This window comes from Boleophthalmus pectinirostris, unplaced genomic scaffold (genome assembly GCF_026225935.1).
Source record: "Boleophthalmus pectinirostris isolate CB_2022bp ecotype Guang Dong unplaced genomic scaffold, ASM2622593v1 HiC_scaffold_6, whole genome shotgun sequence".
NCBI lineage: Eukaryota > Metazoa > Chordata > Actinopteri > Gobiiformes > Gobiidae > Boleophthalmus > Boleophthalmus pectinirostris.
Window position 1 is genome coordinate 35053614 of NW_026571447.1, and position 23913 is coordinate 35077526.

Sequence of the window (23913 nt, forward strand, 5' to 3'; positions counted from 1 at the left end):
CCCTGCTTTAATATATTTTGTTTGTCGCCCTCAGGTGGTGGAGGACTGCTACAACATCCTAAAGGAGTACGGGTTCCGGTTCGTTCGTCGGGGGCCGATTTTTGTCAAAGGCAAAGGCGAACTGCTCACGTACTTCTTAAAGGGGCGGGACAAACAGGGCTCCTTCATTAACGGCTCCTCTGTTACTTTGCCGCATCAGGTGGTGGACAGCTAAGGACTGAAGAACCCGCCCAAAGACAATAATTTTCATACAAATAACAGACAATAAAACTGAAACTTTCCTGAAATCGGACTGAAACCAATCGACCACTGTTTCCTTAACCATTCGCAAGACACGGGCTGCCATTTTGAGGACCAGCAGAAATGGTAAAACATGCCAAGAGGTCGTAATAGAAGAGTTATATTTCCTTAAAGTGATTCACAATGCCAAGCTTAAAACTTCAAATGATGTACGTTTTTGTTTCTATTTGTGGAATGATAGACCGATCCTTAAACTTTTCCTTTCGCAATAATAACAAAACTCAACTCAAGTCATATATAGTGCAAGTCCCAGTTGTACAATCTGTATTCTAGAAGACAAAAATTTGTTGGCAAAGTTAAAATGTTCAATATGAGTCTATTATGTTATTTTTAAAGTCACAGTATGTAACTTTTTGGACAAAAATAGATTAATATAATGATTTTTTTCCCATTATCTTTTCAGTTCTCCTTTAGGGTGGTGTAGTATTGTGACCAGGAGGACTGAACCAGGACTGAACCAGGACTGATCCAGGACTAAACCAGGACTGAACCAGGACTGAACCAGGACTGAACCAGGACTGAACCAGAACTTTAAAGGGGAATGAACTAGGACTGAACTAGGTCTAAACCAGAACTGAACCAGGTTTAAACCAGGACTAAACTGAGGACTGAACTGAGGACTGAACTGAGGACTGAACTGAGGACTGAACTGAGGACTGAACTGAGGACTGAACCGAGGACTGAACCGAGGACTGAACCGAGGACTGAACCGAGGACTGAACCGAGGACTAAACCAGGTCTAAATAAGGTCTAAACCAGGACTGAACCGAGGACTAAACCAGAGCTGACCCAGGTCTAAACCAGGTCTTGACCGAGGACTGAACCAGGCCTAAACCAGGCCTAAACCAGGCCTAAACCAGGCCTAAACCAGGCCTAAACCAGGCCTAAACCAGGCCTAAACCAGGCCTAAACCAGGACTAAACCAGGACTAAACCAGAACTGAACCAGAACTGAACGAGGTCTAAACCAGGTGTAAACCAGAACTGAACAAAGGACTAAACCAGAACTAAACCAGGACTAAACCAGAACTGAATGAGTTCTAAACCAGCTCTAAGCCAGAAATGAACGAGGACTAAACCAGGACTCATCTTGGACTAGGACTTGGACTCTAGGACCGTCTCTGAGAGAACCCTGAGCCTGTAGAGCAGGGTGTCCGCAAACCGCGATCGGGCCTCAGCTGCAGTTAACCACAAAAGTGCGAAATATCATCGAGTACCTTTATTATCCAGACTAAATTATATATATTTTTTATTTTCTCATTTTTTTGACAGTTTTCACATTGACAATAAACCTGATATTGTAATTTGTCATATCTCAAAACCAAAAAAATAATCTTAGAGTTCATAAAAACCTCATTTTATCATTTTTCAAGGAAACTGTCCAACGCTTGTGTAACCTTGGCTCTATCTTTCCACAAATACAGAATAACTTAAGGTGTTTAAAATGTGTCGATCGCAGTGGACAGACGTGTGCGTGTGGGCGGAACTTTAACACTGGAAGTTTTCAGCTTGTTTTGAACCGATCCGAGGTCGAAGCACGAAGGCGTTTAAGGACACACGAGATTATTTTCCGTGTTGATGAATGTAGGAGATTGGTTTTAGATTGTAGCACAGAGAGGACTGTTCATGAAATTATAAAGGTATAAAGTGGAAGTGCCTATCACAGCTATGAAGTTATGGTGGAAGGAAAACAGACAACAGAACCTTCAAATTTTTTTAGTATTACAAAGTCCGGGAGGATTGAAGTTACTTGAAACGACTTTGAACAGCGAGTTTGAGGTTCAAGTGTTGCACAAAGATCGTAAACGAATCCAAAAGTGCAAAATTATGACGTTATTTATAACTAATAATGTATTTAACTAATAATATTTGCGGCTTCTTTAAACAGTGAGGTTGAGGTTTGACGTATTTGTGATTATCTTGCTTTAAAGGGACACTAGGTAACTTTTCTGACAGGGGGACGACGCCACCTGCTCGTCTCCATGGAGATGTAATTTTTTGTATGATTGTATTTGTCAAAGAGTGATTAAATGTTAAGTGGATTGCAAAAAGAAATGTATGGAGTAGGAAAACTTTCAGAAATATTCATGTGCGTACAAAAGAAATCTGTGCATATTTGTTTGTAGTTGAGCATAAAAAAATATTCGTAAACTCGGGAATTAGTCCAGTCGACATTGAGAATTACAATCACGAAATTAAAATTTATGATTTACGCTTTCTTCTGTACGAATTTGCAGATGTGACTCGACTGTCAAAAATATCAAAAATATGTCATCACTTCAACGGCATTTTTTATTGAGCAGAAGAAACATCGATCGAGATGCCGAACTTTTGCGCCGCATACGGACTGAACCTGGAATAAACCAGGAGGACTAAACCAGGACTGAACTAGGACTAAACCAGAACTGAACCAGGACTAAGACAGGACTAAGACAGGACTAAGACAGGACTAAGACAGGACTAAGACAGGACTAAGACAGGACTGGTCCCAGGACTGAACCAGGAAGACTAAACCAGGACTGAACTAGGACTAAACCAGAACTGAACCAGGGCTAAATTGGGACTAAATTGGCACTAAATTGGGACTAAACCGGGACTGAACCAGGACTAAGACAGGACTAAGACAGGACTAAGACAGGACTAAGACAGGACTAAGACAGGACTAAGACAGGACTAAGACAGGACTGAACTAGGAGGACTAAACCAGGACTGAAACAGGACTAAACCAGGACTTAGACCAGGACTGAGTCTGGGACCAGACCAGGACTAAACCCGGAGTAAACCAGGACTAAAAGAGGACTGAACCAGGGCTAAAACAGGACTAACACAGGACTAAAAAAAGTACTAACACAGGACTAAAAAAGTACTAACACAGTACTAAACCAGGATTGATCCCAGTACTGAACCAGGAGGACTAAACCAGGACTGAACCAGGACTAAACCATGACAGTATTCGTACTGAAGAAAGCGTAATCGTAAACTTTCATTTCATGATTGTAATTCTTGACGTTGTAACTTTTCAATTCATATTCTGATGGATAAAATTCACACAACACATTATACGTACGACTGGACTCATTCTCGAGTTTACAGAATATTTATTTTATGCTCAACTACAGACAAATATGCCCACAAATATTTCTGAAAGCTTTCCTACTCCATAGAAATATCTTGAAAAACATGCATTCTTCCTGTAAGCGTCGTCACTTCTCCGCAGATCTGACTCATCTAACTTGACCTTGAGTGAATCGGTTTAATACCAAACTGTGGAGCATTCAAGACAAATCAATAGCATCTCCATGGAAACAAGAAAATGACGAACCCTCCGCTAGAAAATGTACATGGTGAACCTTTAACTTTAACAATTTTGAGATTCCAGCACAAAAAGAAAGTAGGTTTTGTTCTCCTTCCACTCTTAGCCAGACAATAGCTACATCTCACAAAAAAAATTAAATATACTTATGTCCTAACATTGTATTTTGAACCATTTAAAATATTGAGAATGCCTACGGAAGTCTTAGGGGTCTGTGCCGATCGTGAAGCCCATTGCCGTGAGCTGAAAATGGGCTAAGTGCAATAGATCCCTCCCTCTCTCTCTCTCTCTTTCTCTCTTTCTTCCCCTTTAAACTGTATTTTTATAATGTAATTTCATTTTAGTTGTATTTATGGACAGAAAACGCAGTGTAAATATAGAGTGTTATGGTTATGCAGATTTATTTATTACAGAAATACTATGGGGTGACGCTTTTTGTTTATCTTACACAATGAAAATGTGTGAAAAGTGCCAATGATAAATAATAATAATTATACCGGCTTCAATGCCAAAGCTCGGACCACAGCTGTTTACTGTAAGAAATCTCAGGCTTGGGAACAAAAAAGCACTTTGAAAAATAACGTGGCGACTCTGTATTTGATTCTTTGGTTTTTGTCCAAGGTTTTAAAACGCCTGTATTATGATATTTTCTGATCTGTGTTATAATGTTGTTTCCTCGTCGCAAACGGACCTGGAGTTGTCTTGTTGTTTTGTTGTTGAATCCGTGTTTCATTCGTTTAATCGTTTTTCAATATAAAACCAACAATAAGAAAACGAAAAAAACAACAATTTTTTTCATTATTTGTCTCCAAAACCGAAATGAAAAAACAGATAACGATTCGTTTTTTCAGTTTTCGAATTTGTGTTTAAATGAAGAATGGAAAAATACAAATAACAACCGTTTTTCGTTTCAGACTGAAGCAGGTCTGAACCAGGTCTAAACCAGGACTGAACCAGGACAAAACCAGGACTAAACCAGGACTAAACCAGGTCCAAAACCAGGTCTAAACCAGGTCTAAAAAAGGTCTAAACCAGGACTGAACCAGGTCTAAACCAGGAGTATCGGAAAAGGCCCGGAGGTGCACCCACATAGACTAGCGGATGATCAGGACTGAGACCGGGACTGAGACCAGTTTAGTCCTGGTTCAGTCCTTGTTTAGACCTAGTTTAGACCTGGTTCAGTCCTGGTTCAGTCCTGGTTCAGTCCTGGTTCAGTCCTGGTTCAGTCCAGCATTGTTGTTTCGTCACGGAAACGAAAATCAGCTATTATCCGTTTTTTTTCATTCTTCATTTAAACACAACATCGAAAACTGAAGAAACAAATCATTATCTGTTTTTTAAATTTTGGTTTTGGTGACAAATAATGAAGAAAATTGTTTTTTTCATTTTCCTATTTTTGGTTTTATATTGAAAAACAAATGAACAAATGATACATGAATTTTGTTGACACAAACAGTGCATATTTAGGTGTTAGAAGCTCTTCTCTCAAACTGAAAACACTCTGTTCCACTTTGTGATGTCGTGGTAATACAGGAAGTGCTCCACTGTGTTTTTTAAACTCACCTTCATGAGAATAATTTGGCCAATCTATACTAAAGAAAAGGAAAAAAGGTGCCTGTTAACTTTAAAACTACTATCACAAGGTGCAACAGAGCATTTTGAGATTTGGAGCCATAGACAGACTAATAATAATAATGAAGAGTTACTCAAACCTGTGAATGAAACAAAACACAACTCCAGGTCTGTTTTTGAGGAGGTAACAGCATTAAAACATGGTTAAAAGCTCTTTCTGTGTGGTTAATAGGTCAAGCAGAAGCAACACACTGACAAATATTTGTTGCAAAACATTATATTTTTGTTTTCAAAGTCAGATATTTTGGTGAGAAAAAAAAAAATTTAATCTATCACTGGTAAAATGGACTTGTAAATTGGAATATGAAAAATGTACAATGTATTTTTTGACCACTGTCGACTCAAGAAACCAGATATTTACAAAACCATATAACGTAGTATTTTTCTGCTTCACCTGCTCGTCTCCATGGAGATGGTGCTGCTTTGCTTGGGATGTCCCACAGTCTTTATTTATTCAATTACTCTTGTTGTCATTGCTTTAAAATATATTGACAAACATGTAACTTTACTGTGCGCAGGCTTGTCTTGCAGATCTGACCTGTAACTTGGTCTAATGCCATCAATACCGTATTTTTCAGACTATAAGGCGCATTGGAGTATAAGTCGCAACAGCTAAAAAATGTGTAATGAAAAAGAAAAAACATAAAAGTCACACCTGACTATAAGGCTATGTCCACACAACAACGCTCCTGGATTTTTTTCTTTGCGGGTTGAAAAAAAAAAAACACGTGCCGGATCAATAAATATACACATCCACATGACAACGGAGCAGATCTCAGCACCGTTTTTTAAACTTTAAGGTAATTTAGCCTATTTTAGATGTATCCCAGAAATATAGCTGTTTTGTTTTTCTGTTTTTGCATCAGAGGACCCCGACGATCGTTGTCCCAAAGCTGCGGTTTTACTCAGCCACATGACAACGCGGCGCCGGAGTTCTCAGATTTCTCCACTCTGGAACCCGTTCTCAAAAAACTCAATTTTCGTCCACCCGAAACGCCGGCTCCGTGTGGGCGATGACCAAAACGAAAACAAACTTCTCTGTTTTGACCAAAAAACTTTGTCGTGTGGACAGCCCCTAAATTACACAAATTTGGGGGAAATTTATTTGTAAAATCACCGTAGATAACTCATCTCTACGGTCTACGATACAGGAGGAACAGAAGGAGCAGATACTGACTCACAAAACTAGAGCCTCTCGCGGCTGTCAGTGTGAATTTTTTATATATAAGTCACCCTGGAGTATAAGTCGCAGAAAACACCCAAACCATTAAAAAAAGTGCGACTTATAGTCTGAAAAATACGGTACCTACTTCAGCACTGAGATGGGTGAGTTTAAAGGTTGTATGGAGGATTATTTTTGTTTCAAATTGTCGATGAAAGTTCAAAATAGAATTATAGAGATGCAGCAGCCTTGTAATTATGATGACAAAAAAAAAAAAAAAAGAATGAAAATCCATCAGCTGTGGACGTGGTGGGGGCAGATAAACATCAACCAATAGATAACAAGGCTACCTCTTTATCTATTGGTTGTTGGGTTGTCAGTCAAACTCCCTACGTTTCTAGCGTCACCAACTTGCCGGCGCGTGGGGATTACGTGGTTTAAGTTTGCCTCTCATGCACTGATGCTGTTTACTCAACCAAAACAGCGGTTCTTAGCGTCTTTTTCGAACTGCAGCTTCCTCTCAGTTTGCACAAAGTGTGTTGTAACTGCAGACAAGAATCCACGACCAGTTCACTGCAAAAGAAAGTCTGTTTTTGATGTCACTGAAAGAAGAAGAGAAGGGGAAGAGGAGCGAAGCGCAACATTTGAAAAACTGTCACTGCATTTCTCTTTCATTTGAAAATCTTCCATACAACCTTTAACATACTGGGGAACATTCTAGGCAAAGCAATGTCATCTCCATGAAGACAAACATGTTTCCCACCAGAAAAGTTACATGGTTTGTCTCCAAAAAGTGAAACAGTCAGTCAAATCTGCAGGAGGATGGTCCCAGTGGTCCACGTCTCCTGCTGTCTGCTTAACTTATTATTTTCTGACACTAAAAGGACAGACAGCGCCGACAGTGGTGAAAGAGCAGAACTACACCGTCCCGTCGCTCAAATCGATCCGAGTTCGTCTGAGTTTTATTCCCGGTTTTGGGTCCTATTTGAAGTTTGAAGAGGCTGGTTTGAAGGAGGTTTGCGTCTTTCTTTAAGTTGAAGAGATTCTGTTCGTGTGCCCTCTTTGATTTAACTTATACTGTATGTCCTCTTAAGGTGAGATCAATAAAAAATAAGAAGAAACAAAACCACATGTATGTTTTTTAATGACAGTTTTACTTTAATCCACTGTGGACCATGAATGCTTGCACTTGGGTTCATTTGGTTCTGCTTTAGTCCTGGTTTAGTTCCAGTTTTGATGAGGTGTGTGCAAGTATGAACACATCCTTAAATCTTAAAGACATAAACAGACAAAGTACCACAAATTAATCTTATTTTCTATTACAGTAAGTTCAGTTGTCACATTGTAGAAAGTTCTAATCCTTAGTTTCTCTTAAATGGGTGCACAGGACTCTTATTTTCAAGCTAAAAAGAATCATTTATAGTGTCTATTCTATTTTCATTCAAGCATACCACCAAATTTGCATAATACCAATCATTTGCATAGAGAAGCCTACAATTATGTATTATGCAACCAGCCCTATATTTTCTTGTTTAGACCTGTGATTTCATGTTTACATGTTGTTCAACCTGTTCTAAACTTGTACTGAGATAAATGATTCATGTATAATAATCATATTTTCTTAGGGTGACCAGATTTTCAAACTAAAAAACTGGGTCATGTCTGGTTTAGTTTAGTTTGTAATAATAAAATTGTGAAATGAGTGTGTAATTAAGGAAAATTGTTCTGCACTCGGCACTGATGTGAGTCAGTATAGTCACTTTTTCTTTGTGTTTTGGTCATTTTTAAGCAGCTTTTCTGGATTTTATCAAAACAAATGACAGTTTATGCCTCTCTTTACTGTTGACAGGGATCAGATTGGTCAAAAATAAGGACATCTGGGACATTTCTTGTATAAAACTGTGACATATCAGTGTTTTTTGATAAATCTGCTGGTACAGGGGACACAGGGCTGTCTCGGGTAAATGGAGACGTCTGGTTGTACTAGTTTGAATAGGAAGCAATGAAATCAGTTTAAAGTGAGATAACAGTAACCACTTTGGACTTTGGAGAGACAGGAATTGTGTCTGAGAAAATGGAAAAACTGAAGTGAATGTGGTGTCTCCTCTTCATAAAATCAAACCATTTCATCCACAAATGTTGTGGCCTCTTCATTTTATAGTTTAAAAATCAGAAATCCATTTGACTTTTAGTGTTTTGTGTTCAAGCGTGTATAAATAGGGATGTCTGGTCACCCTATGTATGCTGTATTTTTGTGGTGTTTATGAAGTTGATTAGACTCTATGCCATAGAGTCTATGGCTGATATTCACAATTTTGCACTCTTGCTCCAAAATGCCACACAGTAGAATGAAGCTTTATTTTGTACATATTTTACCTGTTTACAAAACTGGACATCCCTTTATAACTACAGAACTGTAATAAAATCATAATAAAATAAAATAAAATAAAATAATAAAGTTAAAAAAAACATAAAATATGAATAAAATATAAAATTATATATAAATAAAAAAATTAAAGTAAAATAATACAAATAAAATTATAATATATAATAAAATGCAATAAATAAATAAATAAAAAATAAATAACAAGCGTGTATAAATAGGGATGTCTGGTCACCCTACATATGCTGTATTTTTGTGGTGTTTATGAACATGACAGAGTAGAATGAAGCTTTAATTTGTGCAAATTTTGCCCCCTTAAAACCATAAAACTATAATAAAATCATAATAAAATAAAATAATAAAAAGTAAAATAAAATATAAAATAATATATATTTAAAAAGTGTATAAAAACTAAATAATAATATTTAATAAAATAAAATATAAATAAGTAATAAAATAATAAAAGTCTGGTCATCCTACATATACTGTATTTTTGTGGTGTTTATGAAGCTGATTAGAATTACATTAGATAAAAATATTAAATAAAAATAATCAAATTAAATAATAAAAATAACATATAATAAAATAACATATAAATAAAAAGAATATATAAAATAATATATACTACAATAAAATATAAAAAAAAAAATGTATAATACAAGTTTTTATTATAGATCTATGTTTATAACGCGGTCCAGTGGCGCCCCCTGGAGGTGACGCAGCGCCTGGACAAAACGTGCAGGAATTTCCGCCGACGTCACTGCGTATGTCCATAACAAGGCTGCAGCTGTCTGCGAGCGCAACAATAACAAGCGCGATCCGGCCACTTCTGTGCGTAAAAACGGGCCCTGACAGCGCACAGAACCCCGCGATCCCACATCATGCGGGCTTCGGAGTAACCCGGGCCTCCGCTGCTCCGTGCTCCGCGTCGAAAAGCGGCGGGTAAACACGGTGAGACTTGGCCGCAGTGGAGGCGCTCTCGCTCGGCTGCATCTGGGTCAGTGAGTCGGGCCCGCGTCGTCCCTCTCCGAAGCGGTGCGCAGCGTTCAAAGTCGCGGTGTCGGGAAAATGCAAGCGAACTGGAACCGGGCAGGAGCGGCAGACCGAGCTGTCATGCCGCAACGGAGCCCAGAACGGCGACTCGACAGCGGGAGAGGTTGCCAATGGACTCCCGCCTGTCTCCTCCAACAATAATGGCAACTCCGTGAGCAACAATAACAACAATGGAGTGACAGCGGCGAGCGAGCTGAGCAGCAGCCCGCAGATCGACGTCTCCTCGGCGGGGAAGAAGAAAAAGCGCCTGTCCCAGTCCGAAGAAGATGTGATCCGGCTCATAGGACAACATTTACACGATTTAGGGCTCAAGTAAGTCCCCGGTGCGAGGGGAGGGGGGGCCGGGGGGGCCTGGGGTCATTGGGTTGACATTGGGACATGGTTGTAGTCCGAAATGTTTTTCTATGTTCATGCGTGGCTTTTCTTTTAAAGAGTAATTTTTTTATTCTGTTTTAATGTTGTTTCCTCATCAAAAACACGCCTGGAGTTGTGTTTTGCTTCATTCACACATGATTAACGCGCAAATCCTGCATATTTTTTTGAGCTTTGTTCTTCTCCCAAACGGAAAACACTCTGTGCCACCTCGTGATGTCATGTTGTAATACAGGAAATGCTCCTTTTGTCTTTTTAAACTCCACACAACATCACTGGATTCATTTGGATAATTTCAGACCTGGAATTACCAATCTCTACTGAACTAAACGTACAAGTAAATTATAGGTTAACTTGAAAACAACCACTGCATGACATCACAAGGTGGAACAGAGCATTTTGTTTATAGGTGTGGAGATGTAGACAGACAAATATTAAAGGATTACGCAAACGCGTGGGAATGAAACACAACTCCAGGTTTGTTTATGATGACATAACACCATTATATCACGACTTAAAGCTCAGAGTAATAAATTCTGAGTAATATCGAATCTTTAAGATAATTGTTTGTTTTGATTGGGTTTTGGCCATACTTTATTTAGTTTATTTTAGGGTAATACTAAGGGGGCATTGCAGGTTGGTGTACTGATTAACTTTTTACATCGTCTTGTAGGGATGTAACAATAAACAAAATATCATGATATCGCATCGTCAAAAGTCTCATGACAATATCGTGGGCTGTCACAATATATAGATTATATCAATATCAGAATGTCCTTTTTCTTAAATGCATGGTTTTATAGTAGTCAGGCTGGCGCCACCTAGTGCCTCCGCGCAATTTCATTTCTCTCCAGCGAGTAGATCAGGAATCAGAAAACACTAGACGGTTCGTATAAACCCCGGAAGTGCGAGTTCGGGCACCAGCCAATCAGGGAAGAGATGTACATTCTGTGTTGCCAATGATTCCCGAGATCGAGGATTTAAAGCTGGAACAAAGAGAATGTTTGGTGAATTTTATCAAGGGGAAAGACGTTATTGTCCTTCTTCCTATGGCAAGGGTGTCAAACTCAAATTCACAGAGGCCAAAATTAAAAACTGGGACTAAGCCGTGGGCTAAACTAAATATTTATTGAAAAATGTCAACAACATCTGCATGTTTTCTCTTCTTTTGAGATATCTAATGTTAAACCTTTTCTTATTTAAATAAATGTTTAATAATAATTTTGCTTAAACACTGAATCCAGAACAAGCAGAATATAAAATAATAACACATTTTTAAATAAGTAATGTCTCTATAGTCTATCTTTAGTCGGCGGGCAGCTCTAATACAAATTTGATATGATCTCGCCGGCCAAATATAATTATATTGTGGGCCAAATTTGGCTCCTGGGCCTGAGTTTGACATGTCTGTCCTTCGGGATTTGGAGCATTACATACATCACAACCAAATAGCAGCAACTGGTTAAATAAAAAAAGCACCCGCCTACCATCGAGTGAACAAATCCTAATGCTGCGAGGTCAGACAGTTTCCACAAAGTGAAACCGTCTGATGCATCAGGCTAAATTTTATAGAAACAACAGCTTATAAACATCGGGAACTACATATCCCATGATTCATTTCAGTGCATACAACATGAAGAAATACATTTTTACTTGAATTCTTGGGTTTATGATGGAAATAATTCAAATCAAAAACTTTTCAAGGTCTTTTAAAAGCAGAAACGTGTCCTATCTTCAATTATATTAGCCTAAACTATCCAAAATATCGCAATAAATATTGTACCGAGAGATTTGGACTTCGTTACATCCCCATTGTCTTGAGATCTCATGCTCTGTCGTATGGAATTACATTTATTTATCTCCATGGAGACAAGCCAAAGACCAAGTTACACGTCAGGTCTGTGTGTAACTCGTGTAATTTAATAAATGCAAGTTATAGGCTGTAAAAGTGTAATACCATACCGTGGAACATTCCAGGCAAAGCAATAAAAGACGAGGAGGTGTTGCTGTGTCAGACCCTCCGCCGCTAAAATGTTCCATAGTGCTCCTTTAAAAATAATGTGTTGTGTCACAATATGTCCTTAATCCAAATATTTAAAAATCACTTCATATTTAAATACTTGGATTAAGCGTCTGACTCTGAGTTGGCAACAGTGGTTTAAAAATAGACACAATTAAACCTATTTCAATATGCGGTTTTATCCATTTAATCTTGGCTTTGCATTTGTTTAGTCAAGGTTTATTTCGAGTTCAGTCCTGTTTGGTCCTGGATTAGTCCTGCTTCAGTCCTACTTTAGTATTGCTTTAGTTCTGGTCTGCAGTTCCCTCCTGCTTTAATCCTGCTTTAGTCCATGTTCAGTCCTGGTTTAGACTTGATTTACTCCTTGTTTGTCCTGGTTTAGTCCTGGTTTAGCCTTGACTAGTCTTGGTTGAGTCCTGGTTTGTTACTACTTCAGTCTTTTGTTTTGTGTAGACCTGGTTTGGTCTTGGTTTAGTCCTGGTTCATTCCTATTTCAGTCTTCAGTCTTGGTTTAGTCCTGGGTTTAGTCCTGTGTTTAGTCCTGGTGTAGTCCTGGTTTAGTCTTGGTTTAGTCCTGGTTCATTCCTACCTCAGTCTTCAGTCTTTCCCTAGACCTGGTTTAGTCTTGGTTTAATCCTGGTTTTGTTCTTGTTTATTCCTGGTTCATTCCTATTTCAATCTTCTGTCTTTGTGTAGACCTGGTTTAGTCTTGGTTTAGTCCTGGTTCATTCCTATTTTTAGTCTTGAGTCCTGGTTAAGTCCTGCTTTAGTCCTTGTTTACTTCTGATTTATTCTTGGTTTGACCAGGTTTAGCTTTACTGTAGAGCTGGTTTAGTCTTGGTTTAGTCCTGGTCCATTCCTATTTCAGTCTTAAGTCTTGGTTTAGTCCTGGTTTGTTCCTACTTCAGTCTTCAGTCATTGTGTAGACCTGGTTTATTCTTGGTTTAGTCCTGGTTTAGCCTTGACTAGTCTTGGTTGAGTCCTGGTTTGTTACTGCTTCAGTCTTCAATCTCTGTGTAGACCTGGTTTAGTCTTGGTTTAGTCCTGGTTTATTTCTATATTGGTCTTGAGTCTTGGTGTAGTCCTGGTTTAGTCCTTGTTTAGTTGTGGTTTAGTCCTGATTTAGTCCTGATTTAGCCTGGATTTAGTCCTGGTTAAGTCCTGCTTTAGTCTAGGTTAGTCTTGGTTAAATTCTGCTTTAGTCCTGGTTTATTTCTGATTTACTCCTGGTTTAGTCTTGGTTTAGTCCTGGTTCATTCCTGCTTCAGTCTTCAGTCTTGTGTAGACTTGGTTTAGTCTCGGTTTAGTCCCGGTTCATTCCTACTTCAGTCTTCAGTCTTGATGTAGTCTTGGTTTACTCCTGGTTTAGTCCTTGTTTAGTCCTGGTTCTTTGTTGTTTATATAGACCTTTTTTAGTCTTGGTTTAGTCCTGGTTCAGTCCTACTTGAGTATTTGTGTAGAACTGGTTTTGTCTTTGTTTAGTCCTGATTCATTCCTACTTCAGTCTTCAGTGTTTGTGTAGACCTGGTTTAGTCTTGGTTTAGTCCTGGTTTGTTCCTACTTCAGTCTTTGTGTAGACCTGCTGTAGTCCTTGTTTAGTCCTGGTTTAGTCCTGCTTTAGTCCTGGTTTAGTCCTGCTTTAGTCCTTGTTTAGTCCTGCTTTAGTCCTTGTTTAGTCCTGCTTTAGTCCTTGTTTAGTCCTTGTTTAGTCCTGCTTTAGTCCTGCTGTTTAGCCCTGCTTTAGTCCTCCTTTAGCCCTGGTTTAGACCTGGTTTAGTCCTGCTTTAGTCCTTGTTTAGTCCTTGTTTAGTCCTTGTTTGGTCCTTGTTTGGTCCTGGTTTAGTCCTGGTTTCGTCCTGGTTTAGTCCTAGTTTAGTCCTGGTTTCGTCCTGGTTTAGTCCTAGTTTAGTCCTGCTTTAGTCCTGCTTTAGTCCTGCTTTAGTCCTTGTTTAGTCCTGCTTTAGTCCTTGTTTAGTCCTGCTTTAGTCCTGCTTTAGTCCTTGTTTAGTCCTTGTTTAGCCCTGTTTTAGTCCTGGTTTAGTCCTGCTTTAGTCCTTGTTTAGTCCTGGTTTAGTCCTGGTTTAGTCCTGCTTTAGTCCTTGTTTAGTCCTTGTTTAGTCCTGCTTTAGTCCTGCTTTAGTCCTTGTTTAGTCCTTGTTTAGCCCTGTTTAGCCCTGTTTTAGTCCTGGTTTAGTCCTGCTTTAGTCCTTGTTTAGTCCTGCTTTAGTCCTTGTTTAGTCCTTGTTTAGCCCTGTTTTAGTCCTGGTTTAGTCCTTGTTTAGTCCTTGTTTAGTCCTGCTTTAGTCCTCCTTTAGCCCTGGTTTCTTGCTGATGTTATGGCCGATGTTACTCAGCATCTGTCACACGAATTATAATCATCATGTATCACACTTGAGCTTCTGCCGCTCAATATTTATGACCCCGAATAAACCACATTTAATCACCGCTAATAAAAAATACACTTTAAGTTATTTTTGGACCAGAGCAGCAAAAAAAGGGAACTACAGATAACCACTTATAATTTTGCTGATAAAGGGGACGTGATGTAAAGCTTTTAATCATGTTTTAATCGTGTTAACTCATCATTCGCTGACTCAGTGTTGTATTTTGATTGATTCACACGTGTTTGAGTAATCCTGCATTTGAGGCTTGTTAAATTCGTTAAATTAGAGTGGTCATGTGATGCTGATGCCGTGATGTGTCCGGTCAGCTGATTAAAACACATTTTGGCGATGTCTTCTTACCGGTGGAGGCAGGACAACAGCGCCATCTGCAGCCCGACTTCTTTAAGACAGTATCCAGGTGTGTGAGAGTAAAAAAGGCCCCCTCGTCTCGGTTTATAGTCCAGACTTTTAAATCACTGAACATCACCAGGACTAAACCAGGTCTAAACCAGGTCTAAACCAGGTCTAAATCAGGTCTAAACCAGGACTAAACCAGGACTAAACCAGGTCTAAACCAGGTCTAAACCAAGTCTAAACCAGGACTAGACCAGGACTAGACCAGGACTAGACCAGGACTAAACCAGGTCTAAACCAGGTCTAAACCAGGTCTAAACCAGGACTAAACCAGGACTAAACCAGGACTAAACCAGGACTAAACCAGGTCTAAACCAGGTCTAACCCAGGATTAAACCACATCTAAATCAGGACTAAATCAGGACTAAATCAGGTCTAAACCAGGTCTAAACCAGGTCTAAACCAGGTCTAAACCAGGACTAGACCAGGACTAAACCAGATCTAAACCAGGACTAGACCAGGTCTAAACCAGGTCTAAACCAGGACTAAACCAGGACTAAACCAGGATTAAACCAAGACTAAACCAGGACTAATCTTGGACTTGAGAAAGAGGGAGGGGTCACGGGCACACCTTCGGGCCCGTCCCAACACTCAGTCCTGTTTTAGTCCTAGTTTGTAGTCTGTTTGTTGTCCTTTCTCCAAATGTTGTTTGCGCCATTTTATAACTTACTTAGTGAAGAAGTCGGACTGCAGAGGGCGCTGTTGTCCTGCCTCCACCGGCAGGAAGACAGCACCAAAGTCTGTCAATCAGTCAATCAATTAAGCTTTATTTATAGAGCGCTCTTCATACAAAAAATGCAACACAAAACACTTACAACACAAAGAGCAAAGTCTGTTTAAATCAGATGACCAGACACGTCATAGTAACAAGACCGTGAGGTGAGCAATCTAATCTAATCAATCTATAATCTATAATCTATAATATAAGAGTAACCTAAATATCGCAATATCGTATCATCAAAAATTTCACAATAATATCATGGGTCATCACAATTAGGGCTGTACAAAAATATCAAAATATCACTATATATTGTATCATTTAATGTGATCATACTATATCGATATCATGGGCTGCTGTATGGAGTATTTTTGGGTATATTTTACTAAATTATTTCGTTATAGCTACAGTTTTGTTGCTTGTTTAGAAAAAGGAAACTCATTTATGTGACACATTTCACATTTTCACTGTTTTGATGATTAAGATGTTTGTGTTTCATATGAACTTTGCACAAGAAGTGGTTTAACAAAGACTTCATTATCACAGCCATGATTTAGACTTTATTTTTTATTGAACCTCATCGAATTGATTTGAAATTTATCATATTGAATCGAAAGCTCATTGTATTGAGATACGTATACAATATGTATCGTATCCACTACTTCTCAATGATTCCCAGCCCTACTCACAACATATCGAATTACCTTTTGCTTTTATGTCTTTTTTGTCTTTTATTCTTATTTTTCTTTTCTTTTATTTATCATTTATTTATTTATTTATATATTAATTTATTTATATTTTATGTATTTATATATTTATTTATTTTATTTTTATTTTTTATTCATAATTTTTTCATATATTTTTTTTTATTTTATTTTATTATAATTTTTTTTATTTTTTTATTTTCTTGGTTTGCTTTTTTTTTCTTTTCTTTTTTTAGGTCTTTTTTGTGATTTCAGTGTCTTTCTTAATCTTTAAAGCACTTCGAATTACTTTGTGTATGAATTGTGCTATACAATAAATAAACTTGCCATGGTGCACCTCTCGCTAAAAAACAGAGGGAACTACATAGACCATGATCCTTTGGTGTTGTCAGTGCAGACTACATGAAGAAACAACTGTTATTAAGCAGGAATTAACAGTACCAAAAGTTTTTCAAGGTTTTTAAGTGGTTAGACTTGTTCAGATAAAACTCACTGGGCTATGTAAGCTCTTTTTTGTATTAAAATGGTAAAATGAGGCAATTCTCGCAGAAGAAATGGCAGCTCACCCTGGCCTGTTTTAAACCTAATTAAGTGTTACCAGTCGTTTTGTGAATGTGCATTGTGTAAAATATTTCCATGATATCATTCTCAGACAATAGACTTTTAAAGGTGAATGAACACAGTCATTGGCACTCCTCTTGTGAGCACATAATGATGCATGAGTAGGCACTTTTCTCCAGTAATTCCTGTTTTCAGCCGCAACAACAGTGGCCTACCTCATCTGTATATCAACGCCAAAGTGAAAGCTAACATGCTAATTACCGCCAACCTCCGGGGTCACGTCCGGACGGCCCTCACCGCGCCTCTAATCACGTTGCACTTAGAGTCATTTGGCAAATTGGCTGAAGTGAAATCATCCATATACGTTATTATGCTAATGGAAGGAGTTCAGAGACAAATCACAGCAGGTATGAAACGCACAGAGAAAGATTTAAGAAAACTCTAAAGTGAGATGCACAGTATATCACAATCAAGCATCAAAAATCAAAAGCACCACTGCAAAATCTGAGAAAACTGTAATCTTAACAGCAACTATCCATCTTTCCATTTTCTTCTGCGTTATCCGGGGTTTGGTCGCCAGGGCAGCAGCCTAAGCAGGGACTCCCAGACTTCCTTCACCCCGGACACTTCCCAGGCCAGCCCAGAGACTCCAGCACGTCCTGGGTTTTCCTCGAGGCCTCTGGTGGGACATGCCTGCCACAACTCCCACCCAAAATAATAAAATGTTTTGAGTTTTAAAAAGATAATGTTCCATGAGTTTAGTCTAATGAGGTTCATTTGGTCTTCCGATAATTGCTGTTATTAGGTTATGTTTTCAGACCAAGTTTGTTTTCGTACCTGACAGTTTCGACTGCTCATTAGCGGTCTTCCTCAGAGTGGTCACGTGATGTTGCTGTGGCATGTCTCTCAGCTGATTTAAACAGGTTTTGGCGCTGTCTTCCTACCGGAGGAGGCAGAATGACAGCGCCATCTGCAGTCCAACTTCCTCAGTCCATAATTTTACTTAAAGAAGACCTATTGTATTTGAGTCTATGACACCCGTGGATCATTATGTTATATTTTGGACATTTTAAATTTCAATATTCACCTAAAACAGTGTTGCAGTAAAGTCTTCACAACAAAGAGCCGTGAAGTTGACGGCACTTCTGATGGACAGCTGCAAATGGCAAAGATGTAGCAAGCAGCAGGCTTTTTTTATCTGTAGTAAAATGACTAAGACGCTGCAAAATCCTACATGTATCACTGATCAGTAAAATAAAATTGGTACAGAACAGAGCGGTGGCCGTAGTCAGTGGGAGTTGATTGGCAATTTGGCGTCGTGAAAATAAGCAATTAAAGAGAGAGAAAAAAAAATCTCAATAAAATTTGACTTTGACCACAAAAAGTATCTACAACTAACCAGGTCCAGCTGGTAAGGACTAAACCAGGACTAAACCAGGACTAAACCAAACTGACCCCAGACTTAACTTTATATATTGTTTTTAGTCGAGTTCTAACTTTGTCAGCAAAACTTTGGAGTGCAGAGCCAGTGTTTTGTGCAGTGCTGCTGTTTTCACTGGAAATGACATTAGATAAAGTGGTTCGGAGCCAGACACTGCAGAGGAGATGCGCAAAGGTTATGACTGGACTTTGATATAGAGATGGACAATATGGCCGTGAAGTGCACTTTAGTTCACTTCTAAAACTTGACAAATAAGCAGTTTTTAAGCATACATTTTGCACCCGGTTGTTTACTATAATTAATATTGTGTGTTTAGAGGGGAAAACTGTTAAAAATCTATTGTTAAATTTTTAAATGGGTGTGTATGTTTAAGTGAGGTTGCAGTATTTGTAAAATAAATCTTCCTGAAAATGTTTAGTGTGGTTGTTTGGATGTTATAGATGGGACAAGATCTTGTGATATAAAACTGTCACAAGACTGTGCTCACAAGATGAAAAAGATCTTGTGATGTTCCCCCCATGTGTTTTTACATTGATTGGTTGATTGTTTTTTATTTTGAGTTTGTGCCAAGAGAGAAAAAATAATCATATATACTACATACACATTGTAAACAACAGAAAAGCACATTTCTCGAAAAGGAGTGGACATTCTGATTGGACAAAAAAGGAATAAGTGTTGGTGAGTTACACCTTTTGAGAGGATCTATTTCCAAAACACAATGGTATAATGACAACAAAAACAACAAAAATGTTAGGCCAAAATTATGAACTAGATTGCACAATTTATTTATTACAAATTACATCAAAATCTCATCTTATCTTGTTCTCGTCCTGGGTTTTCCTCGGGGTGTTGGGTGGGACATGCCCGTCACAACTCCCACCTAAAAGCAGCTAAACATAAAAATAAAATGTTTTGAGTTAGAAAGATAATTAAAAGATAATGGTCCATGATTTTACTTAAAAAAAATACCTATTTTGTTTGTTGCTATTTTTATATACACCTGTGGATTGTTATGTTTTATTTTAGACATTTTAAATGTCAATATTCACCTAAAACAATGGTGCTTTAAAGTCTTCACAACAAAGAGTCATGAAGTTGTCAGAACCTCTGATGGACAGCTGCAAATGGCAGTAGCAAGCAGCAGAGTTTTTTTTTTTTTTTTTGTACATGTATTACCAATTAATAAAATGTTAATAAATAAATATAATGACAACAAAAACAACAAAAATATTAGGCCAAAATTACATAAAAATCTCGTCTTATCTTGTTCTCATCCTGGGTTTTCCTCGGGGCCTCTGGTGGAACATGCCCACCACAACCTACCCACACCTAAAAGCAACTAAACATAAAAATAAAATGTTTTGAAAGTTAATTAAAGGGTAATGGTCCATGATTTTACTTAAAGAAGACTTATTGTACTTGAGTGTGTGACACCCATGGATCATTATGTTATATTTTGGACATTTTAAATCTCAATATTCACCTAAAACAATGTTGTCGTAAAGTCTTCACAACAAAGAGTTGTGAAGTTTGCAGTACCTCTGATGGATAGCTGCAAATGGAAAGCAAGCAGCAAGTAGCAGACTTTTTTTTTTTTTAATTGTACCAAAATGACTACGATGCTGCCGAATCCTACGTGTATCACCAATTAATAAAATGACAAAAACAACTAAAATGTTAGGCCAAAATTATGAACTAGATTACGCAATTTATTTATAAATTACATCAAAATCTCGTCTTGTTTTGTTCTCATGGACCCAGTCTCGTGTCTCTTCTCGACTTGTGGGAATTGTGTCTTGTCCCTTTACTGGATATATTTTTTTTTTCTGTTGCGGATGTTAAATGAGCAGATAGCATCATGTTACGGTTACTATTTCGACAGTATCATCTAAAAACTCTTGTATTAAAATGTGATTCTTGTCCCTGCAGTCAGACGGTGGACCTCTTGATGCAGGAGTCCGGCTGTCGACTGGAGCATCCTTCAGCCACAAAGTTTCGGAACCACGTCATGGAGGGAGAGTGGGACAAGGTGAGCAGCGCCCCCTGGTGGTAGATCAAATTTCACATGTGTTGATGTTTCTCTCTTTTATAATAAGCATTTCTTGACGTAGTTTTCTTTCCACAATTGTCCTGCAACCTCCCACACGTTTTCCTAATATAGTAAATGCGCATGCTCCCATCTCAGATCTTATTTATTATGCGTTTTCTGGCATTTCTAAATACATTTGATACTCCCAATATTGTGTTGTAACTTGAAATAATGATATATATAAGAAAAAAGTAGCGCTCAGGTCAAAAACAATATCCGATTACTCAAAATTTGATTAATGACAGTCATAAAAATCATCGCGGTGATTTTTATATCATTATTTAAACATGTCAAAACTGTCTAATTTCACTGCGAAGGCCTTGGAAAAATGTAATAGTCAACAATAAGCAGAGTTGGGAAGGTGACTTTTAAAATATATTCCTCTACAGATTACAGATTACATACCCCAAAATGTAGTTTGTAACATAATCCATTAAATTACCTAAAGTGAGTAACGTAATCTGAATACTTTGGATTACTTGATATTGTCATGTTTTTTAAAACTACATGAACGTACCAACCACATCCTGAAAATTCATGTTTGTTCTCTTCAAATTGTCTGTTGAGCTCAAGTCTCCATGAACAGACTTTTGTTTTACTGTAAAGAATCAAATACTAGGAAATCTTAACATGAGGTGTTTTCTCTGCTAAAAGAAATAAAAAGCCCAGACTTTATTTAACCAGATTAAAAATATTATTGATAGAGAAATTATTTTTATATGAGATCACTGCTGCCTTAAAGTATGTCCATCCCACTGTTAGGTGTCATATTGACCTGGACCTGGTTTTAGACCTGATTTAGTCCTGGTTTAGACCTGGTTTAGCCCTGGTTTTAGTTCTTGTTTAGTCCTGGTTTTAGTCCTGGTTTAGTCCTGGTTTAGTCGTGGTATAGTCGTGGTTTAGTCCTGGTTTTAGTTCTTGTTTAGTCCTGGTTTTAGCCCTGGTTTTAGTCCTGGTTTAGCCCTGTTTTTAGTCCTGGTTTTAGTCTTGGTTTTAGTTCTTGTTTAGTCCGGGTTTAGTCCTGGTTTAGTCCTGGTTTTATTCCTGGTTTTATTCCTGGTTTTAGTTCTAGATTAGTCCTGGTTTAGTCCTGGTTTTAGTTCTAATTTAGTCCGGGTTTAGTCCTGGTTTTAGTTCTAGTGTAGTCCTGGTTTTAGTCTTGGTTTTAGTTCTAGTTTAGTCCGGGTTTAGTCCTGGTTTTATTCCTGGTTTTAGTTCTAGTTTAGTCCGGGTTTAGTCCTGGTTTAGTACTGGTTTTAGTCCTGGTTTAGCCCAGAATGTGAAAACAGGAAAACACCACCGTGTAATCCATTTATTTCAACAAAGTAACTGTAATCCAATTACCACTCACTGAAACTGTAACTGAATACAGTTACTCATAATTTGTACTCTGATTACTTAACTCCGGTACATGTAATCTGTTACTCCCCAACACTGACAGTAAGTGTGTATTGTACAAACGACAGAAACACGCCCTCTGCTGAGAACAGTGGGGATTATTTTGACGCAGTTAAACCGGACTAAAAATAGTAACTAGAATCAAAGCTGGTTATCATTAATAAGAGAAGATTTCACCACCTAAATGATCAGATTTATGAGATTTATGATGAGTCAGTGAAGGCGCATGGACTTTAAAAACACAGAGGAGAAACAACACAATCCCAGGTTTGTTTTTGAACAGTTAAAGAAATTATTTTTGCGTAATATGAGACCTTTACGAATACAAGAATGCGATGTCCTAAAGCCCCGAGATATGACTGAAACTGAAATAATATTATCACATCAGGGAGAACAATGCCCTTGCTCTGTTAGGTCAAAGTCATGTGATGTTATTTTTAGATTTTTATGTCTCACCTTGAACCAAACATCTGTCTCTTATTAACCTGCCCGCGTGGAGATTAATGATGCGTCCAAACGTGCCGATATTTGTGAATTACGGCCATGTGTTTGCACGGAGGGTGAATCGATAAATGATCTGTTCTGTTGTCGTGTTGTGTTATGTGACTGCTTCTTTACAAATAAAATAAATGAAAGGTGAAATAATTGTTAGTTTTTTGGGGTTTCTTTCAGGCTGAGAGTGACTTGAACGAGCTGAAGGCGCTGATGCATTCTCCCAGCGCTATTGTGGTAAGTAACATTTAAAAAAAGTACGGTGTAGCCCACTTTTATTCTCACGAGAGTTGTGGGGTCCTCTGTGTCTATTATTGTTTTGTTTTATTGATTTTATTTATTTCATCATCATCATCTTTATTATTCCAGACTCATGGTCCATTTTATAAAACAGACAAGAACAGTGACGATACAAACACAATAAACATTCATGTTTTTAAAAGACAACCACACCAGTGTCTCCACTAGGGCTGGGTATCATTAAGGAGTTGCCGATACGATACATACCTCGATACACAGGCTGCGATACGATACATATACCGATACAGTGCACTTTCGATTCGATATGATATAATTCAAATCGATTCGATACAGTTCAATAAAAAATAAAGGCTAAATCATGGCTGTGATACTAAAAGTGTTTGTTAAACCACTTCTTGTGCAAAGTTCATATGAAACACAAACATTTTAATCCTCAAAACAGTGTCAAAATGTCAAATGTGTTGCATAAATGAGTTTCCTTTCACTCCACAAGCAACAAAACTGTAGCACTGTAACAAAATAATTTAGTAAAACACACGTAAAAATACTCTTGGTGATATATCGATACAGTAGCCCACGATATCAATACTGTATCATCACATTAAACGACACGATATATCGATATTCCGATATTTTTGCACACCCCTAGTCTCCACATACTGGACTGATATCTTTTTGCACTGAATCTCAGATTTGTGAGTGACATTATTATTTAATTGTCTGATTTGTTCAGTCTGCAGATAAAACTGTACATTAAAATTCTTAGTGCAGCTTGCAAAGTGTTCACTCGTGCAGTAACAAACATTTCAGTCGCACTCGTCCATCGTGGCCTCCTCAAAAACACCGTAAAGCGTCATTGTAGGCACCTGCAGTCTTTGCAAACTGGCTTTTTTATAATTAGTCCAGAGGTGAGCTGTGTACAACGGTGAACAACATGATTTAAACAATAACAACTTTACTTCATTTGTACAAGAACCAAACTTACGCATAAAAGTATTTGCCTGAGCATAGAGCATCCTACACTGTCTATTAGGGATGGGCATTATTAGTCGATTTAATCAATAATTGATCATTAAGAATTTCATCGATTATGTTAATTTTAATCAACAAACCAAATGTAGGTTGCTGTGGGTAGTGTGACCAAACGGAGGTCCGTACAAGTAGCTCTCTGCACTCAGAAGGAGCGAGACACAAACAGTCAGTCCACCTGCAACGTA

At 38.0% G+C, this 23913-nt stretch overlaps 2 protein-coding genes across 3 annotated transcripts in view; both read left to right on the forward strand.

Moving 5' to 3' along the window:
- The window catches only part of adcy3a (adenylate cyclase 3a), a 76478-nt gene extending 68978 nt beyond the window's left edge, over positions 1 to 7500 (forward strand). The window contains 1 exon segment of the mRNA XM_055163795.1: positions 35 to 7500. Within this exon segment, the coding sequence (XP_055019770.1) occupies positions 35 to 214 (180 nt within the window). The 3' untranslated portion in view covers positions 215 to 7500.
- A 2246-nt stretch (positions 7501 to 9746) lies between these two features.
- The window catches only part of LOC110159127 (WD repeat-containing protein 26), a 39237-nt gene continuing 25070 nt past the window's right edge, over positions 9747 to 23913 (forward strand). Inside the window, exons 1-3 of one of the 2 annotated variants that reach the window (XM_020923685.2) lie at positions 9747 to 10154; positions 20386 to 20485; positions 22616 to 22672. In XM_020923685.2, the coding sequence (XP_020779344.2) occupies positions 20405 to 20485; positions 22616 to 22672 (138 nt within the window). In that variant the 5' untranslated portion in view covers positions 9747 to 10154; positions 20386 to 20404. The remainder of the gene's footprint in view (positions 10155 to 20385; positions 20486 to 22615; positions 22673 to 23913) is intronic. The other variant, XR_008633452.1, reaches the window with a different exon arrangement.